The sequence below is a fragment of the Equus przewalskii genome, chromosome 3, assembly GCF_037783145.1.
Source record: "Equus przewalskii isolate Varuska chromosome 3, EquPr2, whole genome shotgun sequence".
NCBI classification, from domain to species: domain Eukaryota; kingdom Metazoa; phylum Chordata; class Mammalia; order Perissodactyla; family Equidae; genus Equus; species Equus przewalskii.
This window is the reverse complement of record NC_091833.1, coordinates 105,666,908-105,682,467: the sequence shown is the minus strand read 5'-3', so window position 1 is coordinate 105,682,467 and position 15,560 is coordinate 105,666,908. Positions and strand designations below refer to the sequence as shown.

The following is a 15,560-nucleotide window of genomic DNA, read 5'->3' as shown; positions in this document are numbered from 1 at the left end:
AGATTTTTCTCTCTCTTCTGACAAGGAAGTTTATAGTTTAAAAGAGTTTTTTATTCAGTTTGCTAATGGAATTCCAAAAATATCACAGTGGCCAGTAATTTCCATCTAATGCTCTATGAAGAATAGCTTAGCGAAGTTACTAATTCAATATTCACGTGTTAGATTATATCTGATATATACATATCAGATATTAGATAACTAAATTCTCAAATTATAAAACCCCACAATATGCCTACTTGGCTTCAAACTTCTTCTTTTCCACATTTCTTGCATGTTAGAACCTCAAATAAAAACCTAAATATGAGTAAATAATAGTTGAATACACATAAGTCTCTAATCTAGAATATATTCTCAAGTGATCATATAAATGTTCTAAAATTGCATATTCTATAGCTCCCTTGTTTTCAATGCTAAAAATTTTTCTAACCTTTTCCTATTTGATTTATAAACCAAAACATCCTGCCTATTTTTTCCATGTTACTATCCATTCTGCCCATTAAAAGTTTTGTTGATGAAATAGTTCTTTGGAGAAAGTCAATTGCTAATATTAATCTTAATAAAACTGCTTCCTAGAGTGAATCAAAGAAGTCAGTGTAGCCGTTTTTTTTCTTTTCTTTTCTTTTTTTTCTTTTACTGAATGAGTAAATCAATCACACACCAACAGTGTTGTAAATTTAAGTGCAAAAGCATTGAAGTGCTTTACTACAAATTACAACCTAGAAACACATTAACTGAACAATTAAAATTCATACAATCAGATTTAGATATATAACAACACAAAGTAGGAACAGAATTACAGTACATTTACAACACAAGACAGATACATGAATTCATTAGAAAATATTGTAATAAATAATTCATGAATTATAGTGCAATTGATTTATGCATAAATATAACTAATTGCCTAACAATCAGTTTATATTAACAAAATCTGTCAAAATCAAGGCAGCCACAGAGTTTTACTAAATTACTGCGACAATGGAAATACTGCAATTAAAAAACAAATACAAGTATTTGTACTGTAAACAACTAAAAAAATCAGTCTCACTAAAGTTAGTATACAATTTAATATAAAATTGTCATTAGCTACCAGAAATGGTTTAAACAACTTTACTGAGCAGTAGTTTTCTAAAAACAGAGGCACTGTTTTTTCTTTTCCTTCTTTTTTTTTAAAATATAAAATACTTGAGGAACATTCAAATAAGTAGAAAGCACATAATGGTTGCTTTCACCTTCATTAAAAGTCTGCTGAAACTGGATTTTTCAGAAAATTGTCAATTAATAAGTAATAACTGGTAACTAAATTTATAAAGTACTTTGAAAGTTTAACATAAAGAATATCTTAATAGAATCACTGGGGGGAAGGGGAAGCCATAAATTTCCCTGCCTTTCCAAGTTTGTATAATCAAAAGTTAACTCAATAATTAGAAACACTTTGTTTCTTTTAAAAGTTATGAGTTGATCATTACCTACAAACTATCAAAAAATATTTAATTTACTATTTCTGACCAAAAATAAATAATACAAGTACTAAAACGCTGCAAATTAACTATAATATTACCTATAAAACTACTGAGCACTGTGAAGTCAATAGCAAAATGATCCCTGATTTATGAATCCTGTAAAGTTTTTGGTCAGGTCATCTTTTAAATGATATAAAAGTGTTCTGTAAGTATCCCTTTACTATAAACTTCTCAATCAATTTATTAATGTAAATATAGTGTGAGGAATAAAAAAGCTCAATACAATATAAATATTATGTAATGCATTCAAGCCCCCAAATTTTTGCAAGTAAAATTCTGTATAAAGAGGTCAATAAAATTGTGTTGAAACATTTACTTTAACTTTGTTTTTCACTGGGGGCGCGGGGGGCGGGGAGGGGAAATATATTAAATAATCCAAGTTCTGGCCCTCACAAAATATGGCTTAATTCTTTAAAAAGAAAGATGACCCTGACATCTGCTGTTTTGCAATCTATTATGTATACTTTCTTGGGGAAAAAAAAAAGAGCAAGAGGATTCATACCCTAGTATGCAGGTAACATTAATTGCTGAAGAGGGTTCAGTATAGATCGAAGAGACCAAATATCTACTTGGTTGTGTATTTTCCACTCTTCAGTTTCCTTATACATATGTAAGCAGTTTTTCAATGTAATAGCTGAAAATCTCTTTAGTATTACATGTATATGTGATTATTAGATACACACAAACACAAGTGTAAAAACACAAGTATTTGACAAGGCGCACTTATTTTTTAAATTCAGCTTTAAGTATTCCTTTTGGACTTAGGAAAACTGGCTTAGAAAACTGATCAGAACCTGACTTTTAACAGAGCAAAGGGGCACTCGGAGAATTGTGAACATATGAAGCAAATCCCCAATCTTTATATGGAGGCACATGCTTTATAACATTTTACCACTAAAACTGCATACTCCATAAATCCAACATGGATACTCTGAACCACATTTTAAAACTGCTATATAAAAATTACTGGTCTCTTTTATGAGTCTAGTAAAAGTTAAAATGCACTGCCCAGCTTCTAACTACCCAATTAGTAGAGTTTACATTACTGAAAGTTCAAAACAGCTTCAGTGTTAAATATTTGTAAATCTATTTAAGACCCTGAACAAACTGCAAATTTGGTTATTAGCAAAATGATAATGTATCGCCCACCAAAATGAAATCTGTAATTCATTTTGATAAACTGAAAATGTTTTGAAATGTCACAGCAGCAAATATATTAAAGTTACACTGAGGTTTTTCAATAGTAGGAGTGTATCACAATCCTTAAAATTTAAAGTAGTCATAACATCAACTAACCAGCACATTTAAACCAAAATGATCATTCTCAAGCTTTTTCTGTGCACATTATAAACATGCTCTAAGTTGCATTCCAACTTTCTTTTCTAATCTTACACATTAGCTTATTTTTCAAATGAAAAACAAAATTAAATTATTTTAATAATTAAATTTAAATTACTTTTTGTTCTTAGTATTCCATCTTATATTAAAGGATTTTATAGCTCCTGGGGTTAACAATGTGTCAGTTTTTTTCAAAAAGTATATACCTTATAAACCCCAACTTCCTGCTAAAACAACTATTAAATGATAAATATTAAATTTCATTATACATATCATTTAAGGTTTTCTTGTCTATTCCTGGTGGATGCACTTGAGTGCATTTCATATTTCATAGAATGCACTGTAGTGTCCTAATACTGTATATATTAATTTTTCTTAGTATGGAGATAGCTGTGTATTTAAACTCTGATTGGTTGTTTGACGTACTTACAGTAACTGTAAGTATGTTAGGTAAAAATGTTTAAAAACTATTAATATCATATTTCCATTATAAGATGGTTTAACTGAATGGCTGGGGTGGTCTTTCACCTATAAAAATGTTTCACTTGACAATTACTTGTTTTCCCACAACGCTTTATGCTATTGACTACTAAAGAAAACCTGAATCTTTTTCACCTATTTATACAAGGATTAAATACAAACTATCAGAATTAAGTAAGCAACTATATAATTCTGTCCACAGTGAAAACCCTGAATAAAACTTTTTTTCAAAAGGCATGTAAGTGGTTTTTGAACTGTAAAATTTCATGTCTCCTGTCAGAGTGAGCATCTGTAATTCCCACGTGTGTGTATATAGACACACAAATACACACCTGTGCACATACACACACACACACAAACACACATACACACACGCACATACGCACGTACAAACATTTTCCTAACAAGTAATCTACACAGGCTTGCTGCTGTTTTTGCAGCTGCCAGTCCCTGAATCTGTCATATTATATAACCCAGTGTCTGGTAATCGGAGTTTCTTCTTCGGAGGAGTCTTCAGTGTTCCAGATCTTTCTTTTACCTTGTATTCTAAAGTGCTGTGAGGTACCCCATAAATTCCTTGTGCTTTGGAAACACTCATTTTTCCACTCATTACCATTGCAATAGCCTCTTCCATTATTTCATGATCATACTGCCGATAACGGCCACGTTTTTTCCTGGGCTGCTTATTATCTTTTCGATCCAATCCATCTTCAGTATTTTCAGAGGTTCCATCAACTGTTCCATTTTTAGAATTAAGACACAAAGGAGAGAGGTCCCCATGTAGAAAGTAAGAGTCAACACTTGAGTGAGTTACGGGCCCAGAACATTCTATTTTGTTCTGTTTAGGGAGTATATTTTTCAGTTTTTGGAGAGCTGATCCTTCTAGGACTGGAGAGGTTTTGGAAACTTGATACATAACATCCAGCAGACCAGGACCATCAGGTTGTGGTTTTGAAACAGAACTTACTCGTAGTTGAGGAATTTTTAACTGTACAGTAGGATGTGAAGTTTCATATTGTAGGCTTTCATTTTTTTCTTTAAATTGAGTAACCATTTTCTGTAGAGTTAACTGATGGAGGTAACTGGAAGCTGTTGGGAATTTTAATTCTGAGGTTTCAAGTAGATTGAGTTTACTTTTTTCTGTGCGCTCTGCTTGAGCTCTTGCCCACAGGGCTACTTTTTGCAGCACTGCACAAGTTTCTTTACTGTCTTTATATGAGTAACTATCATTGAAATCTCGAGTTTTGTTTTTAAAAGATGCAGGCTTCCCTGCTGGTAAGGCTTCTAAGTGGAGAAGTAAAGTTTTTTGAGGTATGCCATAAAGTATGCCTGCTTTATTTATGTCCAGTGCTCCAGACTGAATGTCTTTCAAAGCTTTTGAGAGCAAACCATCTGCAAACTCAGCACTTCTTTCCACATAGTCCTCTCTGTTTCTGTGTAGTCTCCTGGATGGATGGAATGAAACGATGGTAAACTGATGCATGAGAGACTCTCACACAGCTATGGAAGGGGAGGGTCCACTCCTTTATTATACTCCTTGCTTAGGTAACATCACTGCTTATGACTCTTTTAAGTCTGTGAGATGTAGTAGTTACTCCTTAACAAAGCAAACGCTACAGTCCTGGTAGGACAATGTGTCAATCATACGGTGGCCTCAACGGGCAGACCTTCCAAGAACATAAAATCCTAACTCAGTATTTGTAAAAATATTCTCATGATGTTGCTATTCCTCTGACAGATGCTTGCAGAGCAACACTTATAATTTTTATTTGTACAATTAGACTTCCATTATAAAAAATACCCAAATCCTAAAGGAGTTTTTGTTAGTAGAAACGTGACGTTACCGCTAAACAAGTAATAAAAGAGTCAACCCCTTTAAAGGAAATATGTAGCAGCAAGAATATTTCCAAACACAAATATCCCATATTTCCACAAGACCAATTTTTCTCTAGACAAAAACTTAAAATTTGAAACAGGTAGATAATTTATATTTGGATAATGTAAATTTTAGATATTATAAATGTTATTTCTATTTCAAATGTATCATTGTAATTTTCAGTTTCTCAAATAGAAAGCTTACGATACCTTATGACTCCAAAACTACTACAGCCTCAGTTGAAAAACTTACACTCTACATCTAAGATTTAAATGTGACAAAAAAAGCTTCCTATGCAGTTTATTAATGGGAAGATGCAAAAGTTACAAAAAACAATCCAAAAATCCAACAGAACAGCATTTCACTACTAATTATTTATTTAATTAATTTAATGACAGCTTTCAAAGCATGAAAGGACTTTTTGTGGTGATTACTAGATACATTAAGTAGTTTGCCACCACACCTAAAGCACAACGAAAAAAATGTAAACACTATAAGCTAGCTATAAGAATTAGTAAGTACAGTACTTTTAAAATTTGTTGATTGTTTAAAAAAATTAAATAGTGAAATTACATATTTCCCTTAAAATTGCCTCTTGAAAATTGAATTTAAAAATTCTCTTTACTCATCCTGCTTCTTAGTTTGTATTCTATGATTAAGTTGGCAGTTCATTTTAGTAACATGAACTAAAGTTTGGTGATTGTTCTGATAACTTTTCTTTAACAGAAAGAATAAAAAAGAAAGAGAAAGGACAAATGAAAGGTATGAGAGACACACACTTATGAGTGACAAACTCCCGGAGGAAAACTATATATGTCAATCTACTCAGAGTAGCATTAAGAGTTCTCTGCAGAGATAATTCTATATCAATATTAAATTACATTTCCTAGATATTGCTTACCCAGCCACTGAATTTTCAGAAGAAGGATCGCATATGGATGACTCTTCAGATTTTATGCTGGTTTTCTTTGTAGAGAGATCTAACACTCCATCCCCTATAATTTTTGCAAGAGAAAAAACTTTATATTTGTGACAGACAGGTAATCTTTACATTTCAACATTTCATATTTTGCTGATCTACTAATTCATGACCTAAAAATTAACAATTGTACTTGACACGTGGCCATTACCAACTCATCTCACGGTTTTAGCAACAGGACATGACTGCGAAGGCACTACATAGGAAAAAAGAAAAGAGGAGGAGCTAGCATTGGCAAGTGATATGAAGACACAAACAGGCTATGAAATAAAATCTGCTTAAAGTCAATCCTTGGTCACCTTTCCCCCTGTTTTGCAGTGAACAGTCATTTGACTGCTCATCCATGACTGTTTTCTATTCATGGCTGCCCAGATGATGCCTTGGGAAAGTAGCAATGATATTAAGTTGTACAAATCATACAGCATAGAAAATATGATGACGAATAAGGGAACAATAATTAGCATTTACCAGGACTAGCAATATGTGGAACATACACTTTAGGTACAGTGTGACTCTATGTATAACCCATTTTTTTTAAAACTCACAATGTAAAATTACACTGTTTTAAATAATTGAAATGTACAACAGTTGAATTATTGCCTATGTAATATATTATGGTTGTATCTGTGATGGGATGAAGACATAACTTATAACAATATAACATTTTAGGAAAAATAACCTGTTAGAAACAACTGCCTAAGTATTTGTTGTTAAAATACAGTTATTTTATTACTCTTATACTGAATTGACATAAAACTTCAATGATTGAGACGTGCTAATATGATGACCTTCAAGGTCAAAAAGAATAAACTATGAATTTAAAACACAGCAAGAAATAATACTGTGAATGTCTTTACTGATAGCTAAAAAATTGAAAGTTTAAGCTATATGAAAGGAATCATTATAAGAAAATAATGTTTAAAAAATATACTCAAAAATTCAACTAAGTTAAAAAAAAATTCAACTGTGGTTTATGATTACCATATAAATTTACCTAACACTTAAGTGTGCTGGCAAGATAGAGATGACAAAAAATAAAACATAACATCCTACCATCACCTACTATGTATAATTCAATAATAATTTGAGTGCTTACTATGTGCAAAGCACTGTCTTAGGAATTTGGAGAGCAGCAGTAAAAAAGGGCATACTAAGTACCTATTCTCGTGGTGCTTAGGATCTAGTGAGATAATTCACACACCACCACCACCACCAAACATATTTCAGGTTGATGCTCAGAGCTACTCTGGAAGGATAAAGCACAGTAAGCTGACAGAATAACGAGGGTAGGGCTGAGGAGGCTGCTATTTCTCGAGTGTTATCAGTCCAGGCCTCTTTGACTTGAACAGAGTCCTGAACAAAGTGAGGGTACCAGAACTAAGCAGATTATCTGGGGGAAAGCTTCTAGAAAAAACAGTTTGTGCAGAGGCTGTGATATGCAATCATGACTGGAAAGCGTGAGGAATAGCAAAGAGGCCAGGGTGGCTGGAGTGGAGTAAGCCAGGCTGAGTGAGATGAGATCAGAAATGCTGTAGGCCTTGTAGGCCATGGTAAGAAATTTAAATTTTATTTTGAGAGAGACAGGAAATCACTGGAGGATTCTGATCACAAGACTGACACAATTTAATTTACATTTCTAAAGGCGCAACCTGCTGTGGGGAGAATGAAGTGCAAGCGGAGAGGGGGAGCAGGGAAACCTGTTGGGAAAGTGCTGTGCTGCTTCTCATCTCTGGGCTTTCACAATCCCAGTTAGTTTCATCTACTTAGACGTCTCCTAATCCTCTCTTAGCCTCTCTTCCTTCTCTCCCCACACTCGCCCTAATTCTCACCAAACCTTACTCAGCATTCCATCATTCAGGACACAACTTGGACTTGGTTGATCATCATTTTCTAGGCTCCTAGACCTGCAACACTTACCTATATTATTTAGCACCTAGCAGGCTGTATTCTTGTTGCTTATATACTTACCAGTGTTAGCCACCAGACTATAAGCTATGTGAGGCCAGAGACATGTCTATTTTATTCACTGTTGTATCCTCACTGCCTAGAACAGTGCCTGGCACACAATAAGTGTTCAACAAATATTTGCTGAACAGAATTTGGAAGAACTGGAAGGCATTCAGTATGGCTACAGGTTAGAGTGCCTAGATTAAAAGGGTAAAATGGGAGATTGGACAGGTAACAAAGTATACGGCATATAGTACCTTAACTAATTATTCAATGAAGATCTTGCTCCAGTTTATCCATCCAGCCCAATCTCATGCTTTTTCCCCAAATCATCTCAACCCTCACTTGCTATCTAACCACCTGAAGTTCCTCAAACACACCACGTGGTGTCAGATCTCTCAAATTGGAGTACATGGTTCCTTCTGCCTAGAATGCTCTTTTCACCTTTTCAACTTGCCAACTCCTATTCATCTTTAAAGATCCAGATCCTCCCAAGCAGAAACTGAGTACTTTTTCCTTTGTGTCAAAGGTGTCCTACGAAACTTATATACGCAATTCTAAACTTTTCTAGACTTTTGATACGGTTGATTTAAAATTATTACACAAACCAGAAAAAAGAAAAAGAGGTAGAGAGAACCTCATGTCTCTCTCCTTTACACTAGCTGTGCAAACTAGGCTGTAGCTCCCTAGCTAGAGCAATAAAGGTAATCTCGTCCTTTTGGTACCACTCCTTGACTGCTGGTTTGATAGCCACACACAATCCTGGTCATAGCTAATTTTAATCTTGAGGATGAGCCAGACCTAAGCCCTGTTCCATATTTAAGAGAGCAACTTAAATTACGTCTATACTCCTGATTCCTCTTCTTTAGGAACTCTAAACAGGTGAGACACGCTTTAATCTTTTTTCCATAACCCCTTCTCCACACCTAGGCCCATGTCAAAAGTTTTGTTCTAAAAGGATTTGCTAACTAAAGTAATACATTATAGTCTGTATCTAGTGAAAATGGAAAATATACACCTTCGACATATTTCTGCCACACAAGTCTTTAATCAACGAACATTTATGTAGTGAATACAAAATACATAAATATATAAGTAAAGGATTTTTAGATATTATCTATAGAAAAAATCTCAGTTTTTGTTAGTATTATCACCTATACGAATGTATTTTGCTGAAATCATGATTCTTCTTTCCATCACAAAGGCTGTAGCTCACGAGCTTAGAAAAATAAAAGGAGTTACCCCTAGGATTGTCTGGACTAGAAAAGCAAGAACAATAAGAGAGGGGGAGGGGTTGGCCCCGTGGCCAAATGGTTAAGTTAGCACTCCACTTCAGTGGCCCAGGGTTTCGCCAGTTCGGATCCTGGGTGCAGACATGGCACCGCTTATCAGGCCATGCTGAGGTGGCGTCCCACATGCCACAACTAGAAGGACTCACGACTGAAATATACAACTAAGTACTGGGGGGGGGGGGCTTTGGGGAGAAAAAGGAAAAATAAAATCTTTAAAAAAAAAAACAAAAGAGAAAGGGAAAGAGAACTTGGGAAGAGGGACTGGGGATAAAGGGCATTTTCTTGCTCCTGTTAATAATTTATATCTAACTGAATGGTGATTACATCTATCAGCATCACTCCTTCACAAAAGAGGTATCATATCATAACTAGATTCTGCATGTAATATTTCCAAAGTACTAATTAACTTGATGGATAAAAACTAAGCACTTACTATGCTAAATTCTCTATGGCAATATAAAATAAGTAGAAGACAGAGAAAGAGAAAGATTGAAATTTATTTACCATTCACCTCTTGGTAGGTTCCTAGGCTGTTTTAGTTTTTCACTATTACAAACAACGCTGAAATGAAATCTATCTAAATGTTTTCTTGTGTCTATGTACAAGAATTTCTCTAAGATATACACCTAGAAGTGAAAGTGCTAGACAGTAGGGTATGTACATTTTGAACTTTAGTATACATTACCAAATTTCTTTCCCACATCCTTGACAACACTTGGTGTTGTTGAGATTTTTAATTTTTGCTAATCTGATGATAAAGAAAAGCAAGTCATAGGATTAAATTAACAAGAGTGCATTTGGTATGCATTTATGTGAATTGTTAAAGTACGCAAAACTATTTTGCTTATAGATGCATAAATAGGTATTATTAGTAGTTGCTCCCAAGGACAAATGAAAAGATGTAATAGTTACTTTAGAGAAAACGTGTCAGAAGCAAGTACAATCAAATAACACAATTATTATTTCTGAGTGACAGGAACATGATTATTATGCTGTATTTTTCAGTATATTTAAAGATCTTCCTAATAATAAACACAAATTATTCCCATTTACTGGTTGTAGACTGGACATTAACATCACAATTTAATTATTTCTGATCAAAAACTAATGCAAAATGTGTAGAATTAAAAAGAGGCTAATGTAATCTTTCAACAGGATCAGGTAATTGTTGTATATATGACGCTACCAGAGATAACTTTTAACATGGACTGTGTTTGAAAAAATTGAAACCATGACCAAATCGGGCAGTATCTTGAGTATTAACATTTTATTGGGATAATTTTCTTAGAATTCACCTTCTGTTAAAATCAAGATTTGAATTTTCATTCACAAATTGTTCTCAGTTCTGTGTTTTCATGCGAATTCCTGATAAAGGAGCTATTTAAAGCAGACATATGCAAGCCTCATAATATAGAATTGTTTCTCACCTCCTCCAAGGACACCGTTCTTTCTCATCTCTTATCTAGCCTTTGTCCATTCAAAGTATGCTCTGTGCTCTTAGCCTGGCTAACTTCTACACATCCTTCAGGATCATCCCTTTAAAGAAGGTTTTCTTAATTTTTCCCTACCCTTCTTTCATACTCCCACAGCACCCTTTGTATTCTATACTGTGTTTATGATATGTTGTTATAATTTGCCTACTTTAGTACCTAAAGTCCAACATTATTGTGAGGAGTTAGTAACTATGTCTAATATCTATTTAAGATTTATATATAATTACATATAATTACTTGGCTGATTTTCTCACAAGACTCACTTCCCAAGCAAGGGCCAGAAAGCAATAGTACCTCAACAAAGCCTTAGTGACTGACTCATCATCGACTCACTCAATTCTGTAACACCAAGTACTAGCAGGGAACATTGTATATATAACAGATTTAGACTGACAAATAGTCATGAAATCAATGAACTTTGTTCAGCTAGAGAGAAAATGACAGCACAGTCAAAAGTTTGATACCTATATGGGAAAGTTTCACATAAAGATAAACTCCATTTACGTTAAAGAGGCTAAGAAGGGTTTTTAATAATCAATTTCTATATTCGTTAGGTTCTAATAATCATACAGATTTTTCTTCAGAAATATTGTCAAGATTGATGATCACTTAATTAAATATGAATATTAAATATATTAAAAACATATTAACCCCTGACGTGTTATTGGTCTCCAGCTGCTATACCAAGCAAATCACCAAGCTCAGTCCATACTTGAGTACCAACATGAGTTAAAGGATCTTTGAAGTCACATCATCTATCAACATTAAATATTTAACTATCAGTAAGATTCAGTACATGAAGGCAAGTGAATTTTAATGAGAGGAGAAAATATCACATAAATTTTATGTTGTCTGGACAAAGGGAAAATATTCCAACTAAATTTCATAAAAATGCTAATCACAAGCAATATCACTGCTAGTGATTATCAAAATCACTGCTATTTAACATTTAATACTGTTTAATGCAAACCTATGTTAATAGTCTTAATAAATACCCTAATGCTCTTTCTACCTTAAGTCCGATCACTTCTTACCTATCTCCTTAAATGGGTCTTCTTGTCTTTCCTTTAGCCCCTCAATGTATTGTTCTAGTCAGTTTTTGGCTCTTTCTAGTTTTTTCTTACTGTACTCTCTAGGAGATTCCTACGATTTCAATTATTAACCATTTATATTCAACTCACTTCTAGAAAATATTAGTAACTTACTTAAAATCCAAATATATAAAACTATATTTTTCAATAGTGTACATATGTGCAAAACACTACACTAGGAGCATTACATGTCTTAACCCATTTAGTCCTGACGCAATCCAATATACAAATAGGTTTATATATTTTTAGAGTCTTAAATATTTAAAAAATGGTTGTATGAACTATGGTACTCTCACTTGCTTGAGAATTAGGTTTAACATATCCATTAAGGAAATTAATAAAACATAGGAAACTGTGAATGCTATTATGATGTTTTAAAAAATAGGATATAAAACTTGAATAGAGATATGTAACTATCTAAAAAAATCCAAAAAATCAAATAAAATAAAGAATAAAATTTGGAAGTAAATATACCAAATGGCAACAATGGTGATGTCTGACGACAATTTGAGCAGTTAAAATATGTGTATGGGCACATACTTGCATACATGTGTATATATGTGTGTGTGTGTATGTATATATATACATATATATACACATAACATATATTATCTCTCTCTCTATATACACTTCTCGGTTTTCCCCAAGTTTGCCATAATGAGTATATATTAATGAAAAAACTCACAAACTTATTAACAAAGTAATACCAAAGCGTAAAAACATTCCCTTGGGTTTATCCAAATTTTATTTTAAATTGTTTTTATTGTTACTACTTTAACCACTGAGTTAAACTTTCAGAGTCATGCGGGAAATAATCAACATAACATCAGAGTAGGACATCGATTAAGCCTTAACATTGGTTCTTCTTTCCCTCATTTGCCTCTCTCTGCAAGTCAAACACTTTTTTAAAAGGGAAGGTTATTACCTTCCTGATGTATTTTATTTAGTGCATATATAAGTGAAATCTCACAGAATTAATTCATCTACTATTTATTAATAACGAGGAGGGACAATATAAATCAGAGTAAAGTGTTTATAGAAAATTTAGGATGTAAAAATTAGTAATACTACATTTAACTAGGAAAATATTACTGGTAAAATTCAACAAAGTTTCTGCACTTCCACCAAATGCCATATTAGAATTTCATTTTAGTTCTTTTTTCTTTCTTCAGTTACTCCTACAAGTACCGAACTAAAGCAAAGTTTCAAAAGCCTTCAAGTCAATACCTTGAAAACATTTAAAAAAGAGCTCTCTTTTTTATCCCACGCATTGCACTACTTTATCCTCTAAGTTAAAGTTTTAACCAAACATTTTATTTAAAAAGTTGAATGTACACTTATTACACCAATGTCATATTGGATAGCTTTGCTGACCATACGTTTAATAGCCTTTATCATGCCCATCCAAAAATGACTTATAGGAGTTTTAAAAAACTTTTTATTGAAATGACATCCATAAGAAAAATGCACATAAGTACATAGTTTAATGAATTTTCACAAACTGAACATTCCTATGTAAATAGCACTTAGATTACCACTATCAACCCAGAAGCCACTACCTCCACCATCCCCCCACCCCGCTCCTTCTGGTTACTAACTCACCCCTTGACTTCTAACAGCATTATGCATACTCTTTGATGCAGCAATTTCACTTCTAGGAATTTGTTCTAAGGTAAAAATTAAGATTTAGTGCAAAATCTTAGCTCAAGAATGTTTACTTATATATCCAAAGATACCGAACTAAATATAATGTGATCCTTCCACAAAATACAATACTATGTGGTTAAGTAAATCAATTTAACTATTAAAATGATTCTGCAGAAAAATATTTAGTAACATAAGGATGTTAAAAGTATTATTAAAAAAACACAATTTACAGAGAATTACATATGATTTGCGGTAGTGAGTTCTGGGAGGACAGAGAGAGTGTGTGTATTCTTTCCAGCAAATGATTTGAAAGGATTTCAATCTTAAGTTTTCAAACTTAATGGGAGCAGTGACATCTGGGTGGATAAGCAAAGGATAATTTTTATTTTCTTCATTTGCTTATTTATTTTCTAGTTCTTCTACAACACATAGCTTTTATAGTCCATTCGTTCAATTAATACTTACTGAGTGGCTATAAATATGCCAGTCATTTTTGTAGGCACAAAGGAACAGTAGGGAACAAGATAGAAAATGTTCCTGCTCTCATGGAACTTACATTCTAGTAGGGTAGACAAAGAAAAGATAAACAAATCAATAAAAAAATAATTTCACAAGGTGGTAAGACAGAAGAGAGCAATGACAATGGCAAGTAGAAAGAGTTTACTATGTTGGAATAAATGACCAGGCAAAGCCGCTGGGAAGGTGATTTGTTCTTATTTAAAAAAGAAATTTTATTAAGATAAATTTTAAACATACAAAAGGATAGAACGATTCCCCCTTACATCCCCTCTTCAGTTTCACCAATTACCTAGATTTATGCCACACCTGTTCTATTTATTCTTATTTACTTAGGTATTTTAAAGCTAATTCCAGATGTCACGTCATTTCTACACTCTGGTGCATCTTTAAAACACATGGAGATTTTCAGTGTAACTGTAACAATTCCCTGCTATCGTCTAATACCTGGTTTGTGCTGAAACTTCCTCTAGTGCGTCCAGAATGTCTTTTTACAGTTAGTATGTTCAAATTAGGGGCTAATTTGTCTCTGTTATATTTGATGGTCATGTCTCCTAAATCTCAGAAAACTTTTGAGCAGCCTTTTCCCTCATTTTTTAAAACAATGACATGGACTTTTTGAAGAAGCCAGCCATCAATTCTACTAGAGAATGTCTGATATTATGGTTTCTTCTGTTTGCTTTCCTGTGGTGTCATTTACGTTATTCTTGCATTTTCCAATAATTATGATAAACTTGGAATTAGTTCTAATGCTAATGGCTCTCAAACTTTTGGATCTCATACTCTCTTTTCACTCTTAAAATTACTGCAGACCCCCAAAGAGCTTTTGTTTAGGTGAGTTATATCCATTTATATTTATCATATTATAAATTAAACTGAGAAGTTTTAAAAATATTTTTAATTGATAACAATAACTCTACAAATGTTAATGTTCATAGAAACATTTTTAACGAAAAATAACATTTTCAAAATTAAACACTAAGAATTTTTTTACTTTAAAGTCATCTCTTTATAATGTCTAGCTTAATAAGAGATAGCTGGATTCTCATATAGGCTTCCATATTCAATGTGTTTAGATATTACATATCACGTAGCCTCTGGCTGACTCAACTACATACACACTGTGGAGAGAATGAGATTAAAAAGGGCAGATAACGTCTTATTATTAGTGTTGTTACTATTAGTTTTGACCCGGTGTATCCCCTGAAAGAGATTCAAGGACACTCAGGGCTTTCTGACCCACACTTGAGATCAACTGGCCTAAAGAATTGCTTAGCTTCATGTTTGACGATTTTGGCACAAATACTTCACAAGTGATGCAACATATCATGAGGCACATAAAATCTATTTCCAATGATGCTCCAGTGATCACTGTGTT

At 33.2% G+C, this 15,560-nt stretch overlaps 1 protein-coding gene across 8 annotated transcripts in view; it reads right to left on the bottom strand.

Annotated features, from left to right (window-relative positions):
- LCORL (ligand dependent nuclear receptor corepressor like) overlaps nucleotides 1-15,560 on the bottom strand; it is a 152,421-nt gene that overhangs the window by 31,429 nt on the left and 105,432 nt on the right. For 3 of the 8 annotated variants that reach the window (XM_070613092.1, XM_070613094.1, XM_070613093.1), the window contains 2 exons: nucleotides 6,119-6,212; nucleotides 667-4,786 (listed from right to left, as the gene is read on the bottom strand). In XM_070613092.1, coding sequence (XP_070469193.1) covers nucleotides 3,754-4,786; nucleotides 6,119-6,212 — 1,127 coding nt within the window. In that variant the 3' untranslated portion in view covers nucleotides 667-3,753. Of the gene's footprint in view, nucleotides 1-666; nucleotides 4,787-6,118; nucleotides 6,213-15,560 lie in introns of those variants that run through there. The other 5 variants (XM_070613090.1, XM_070613096.1, XM_070613091.1 and 2 more) reach the window with 3 other exon arrangements.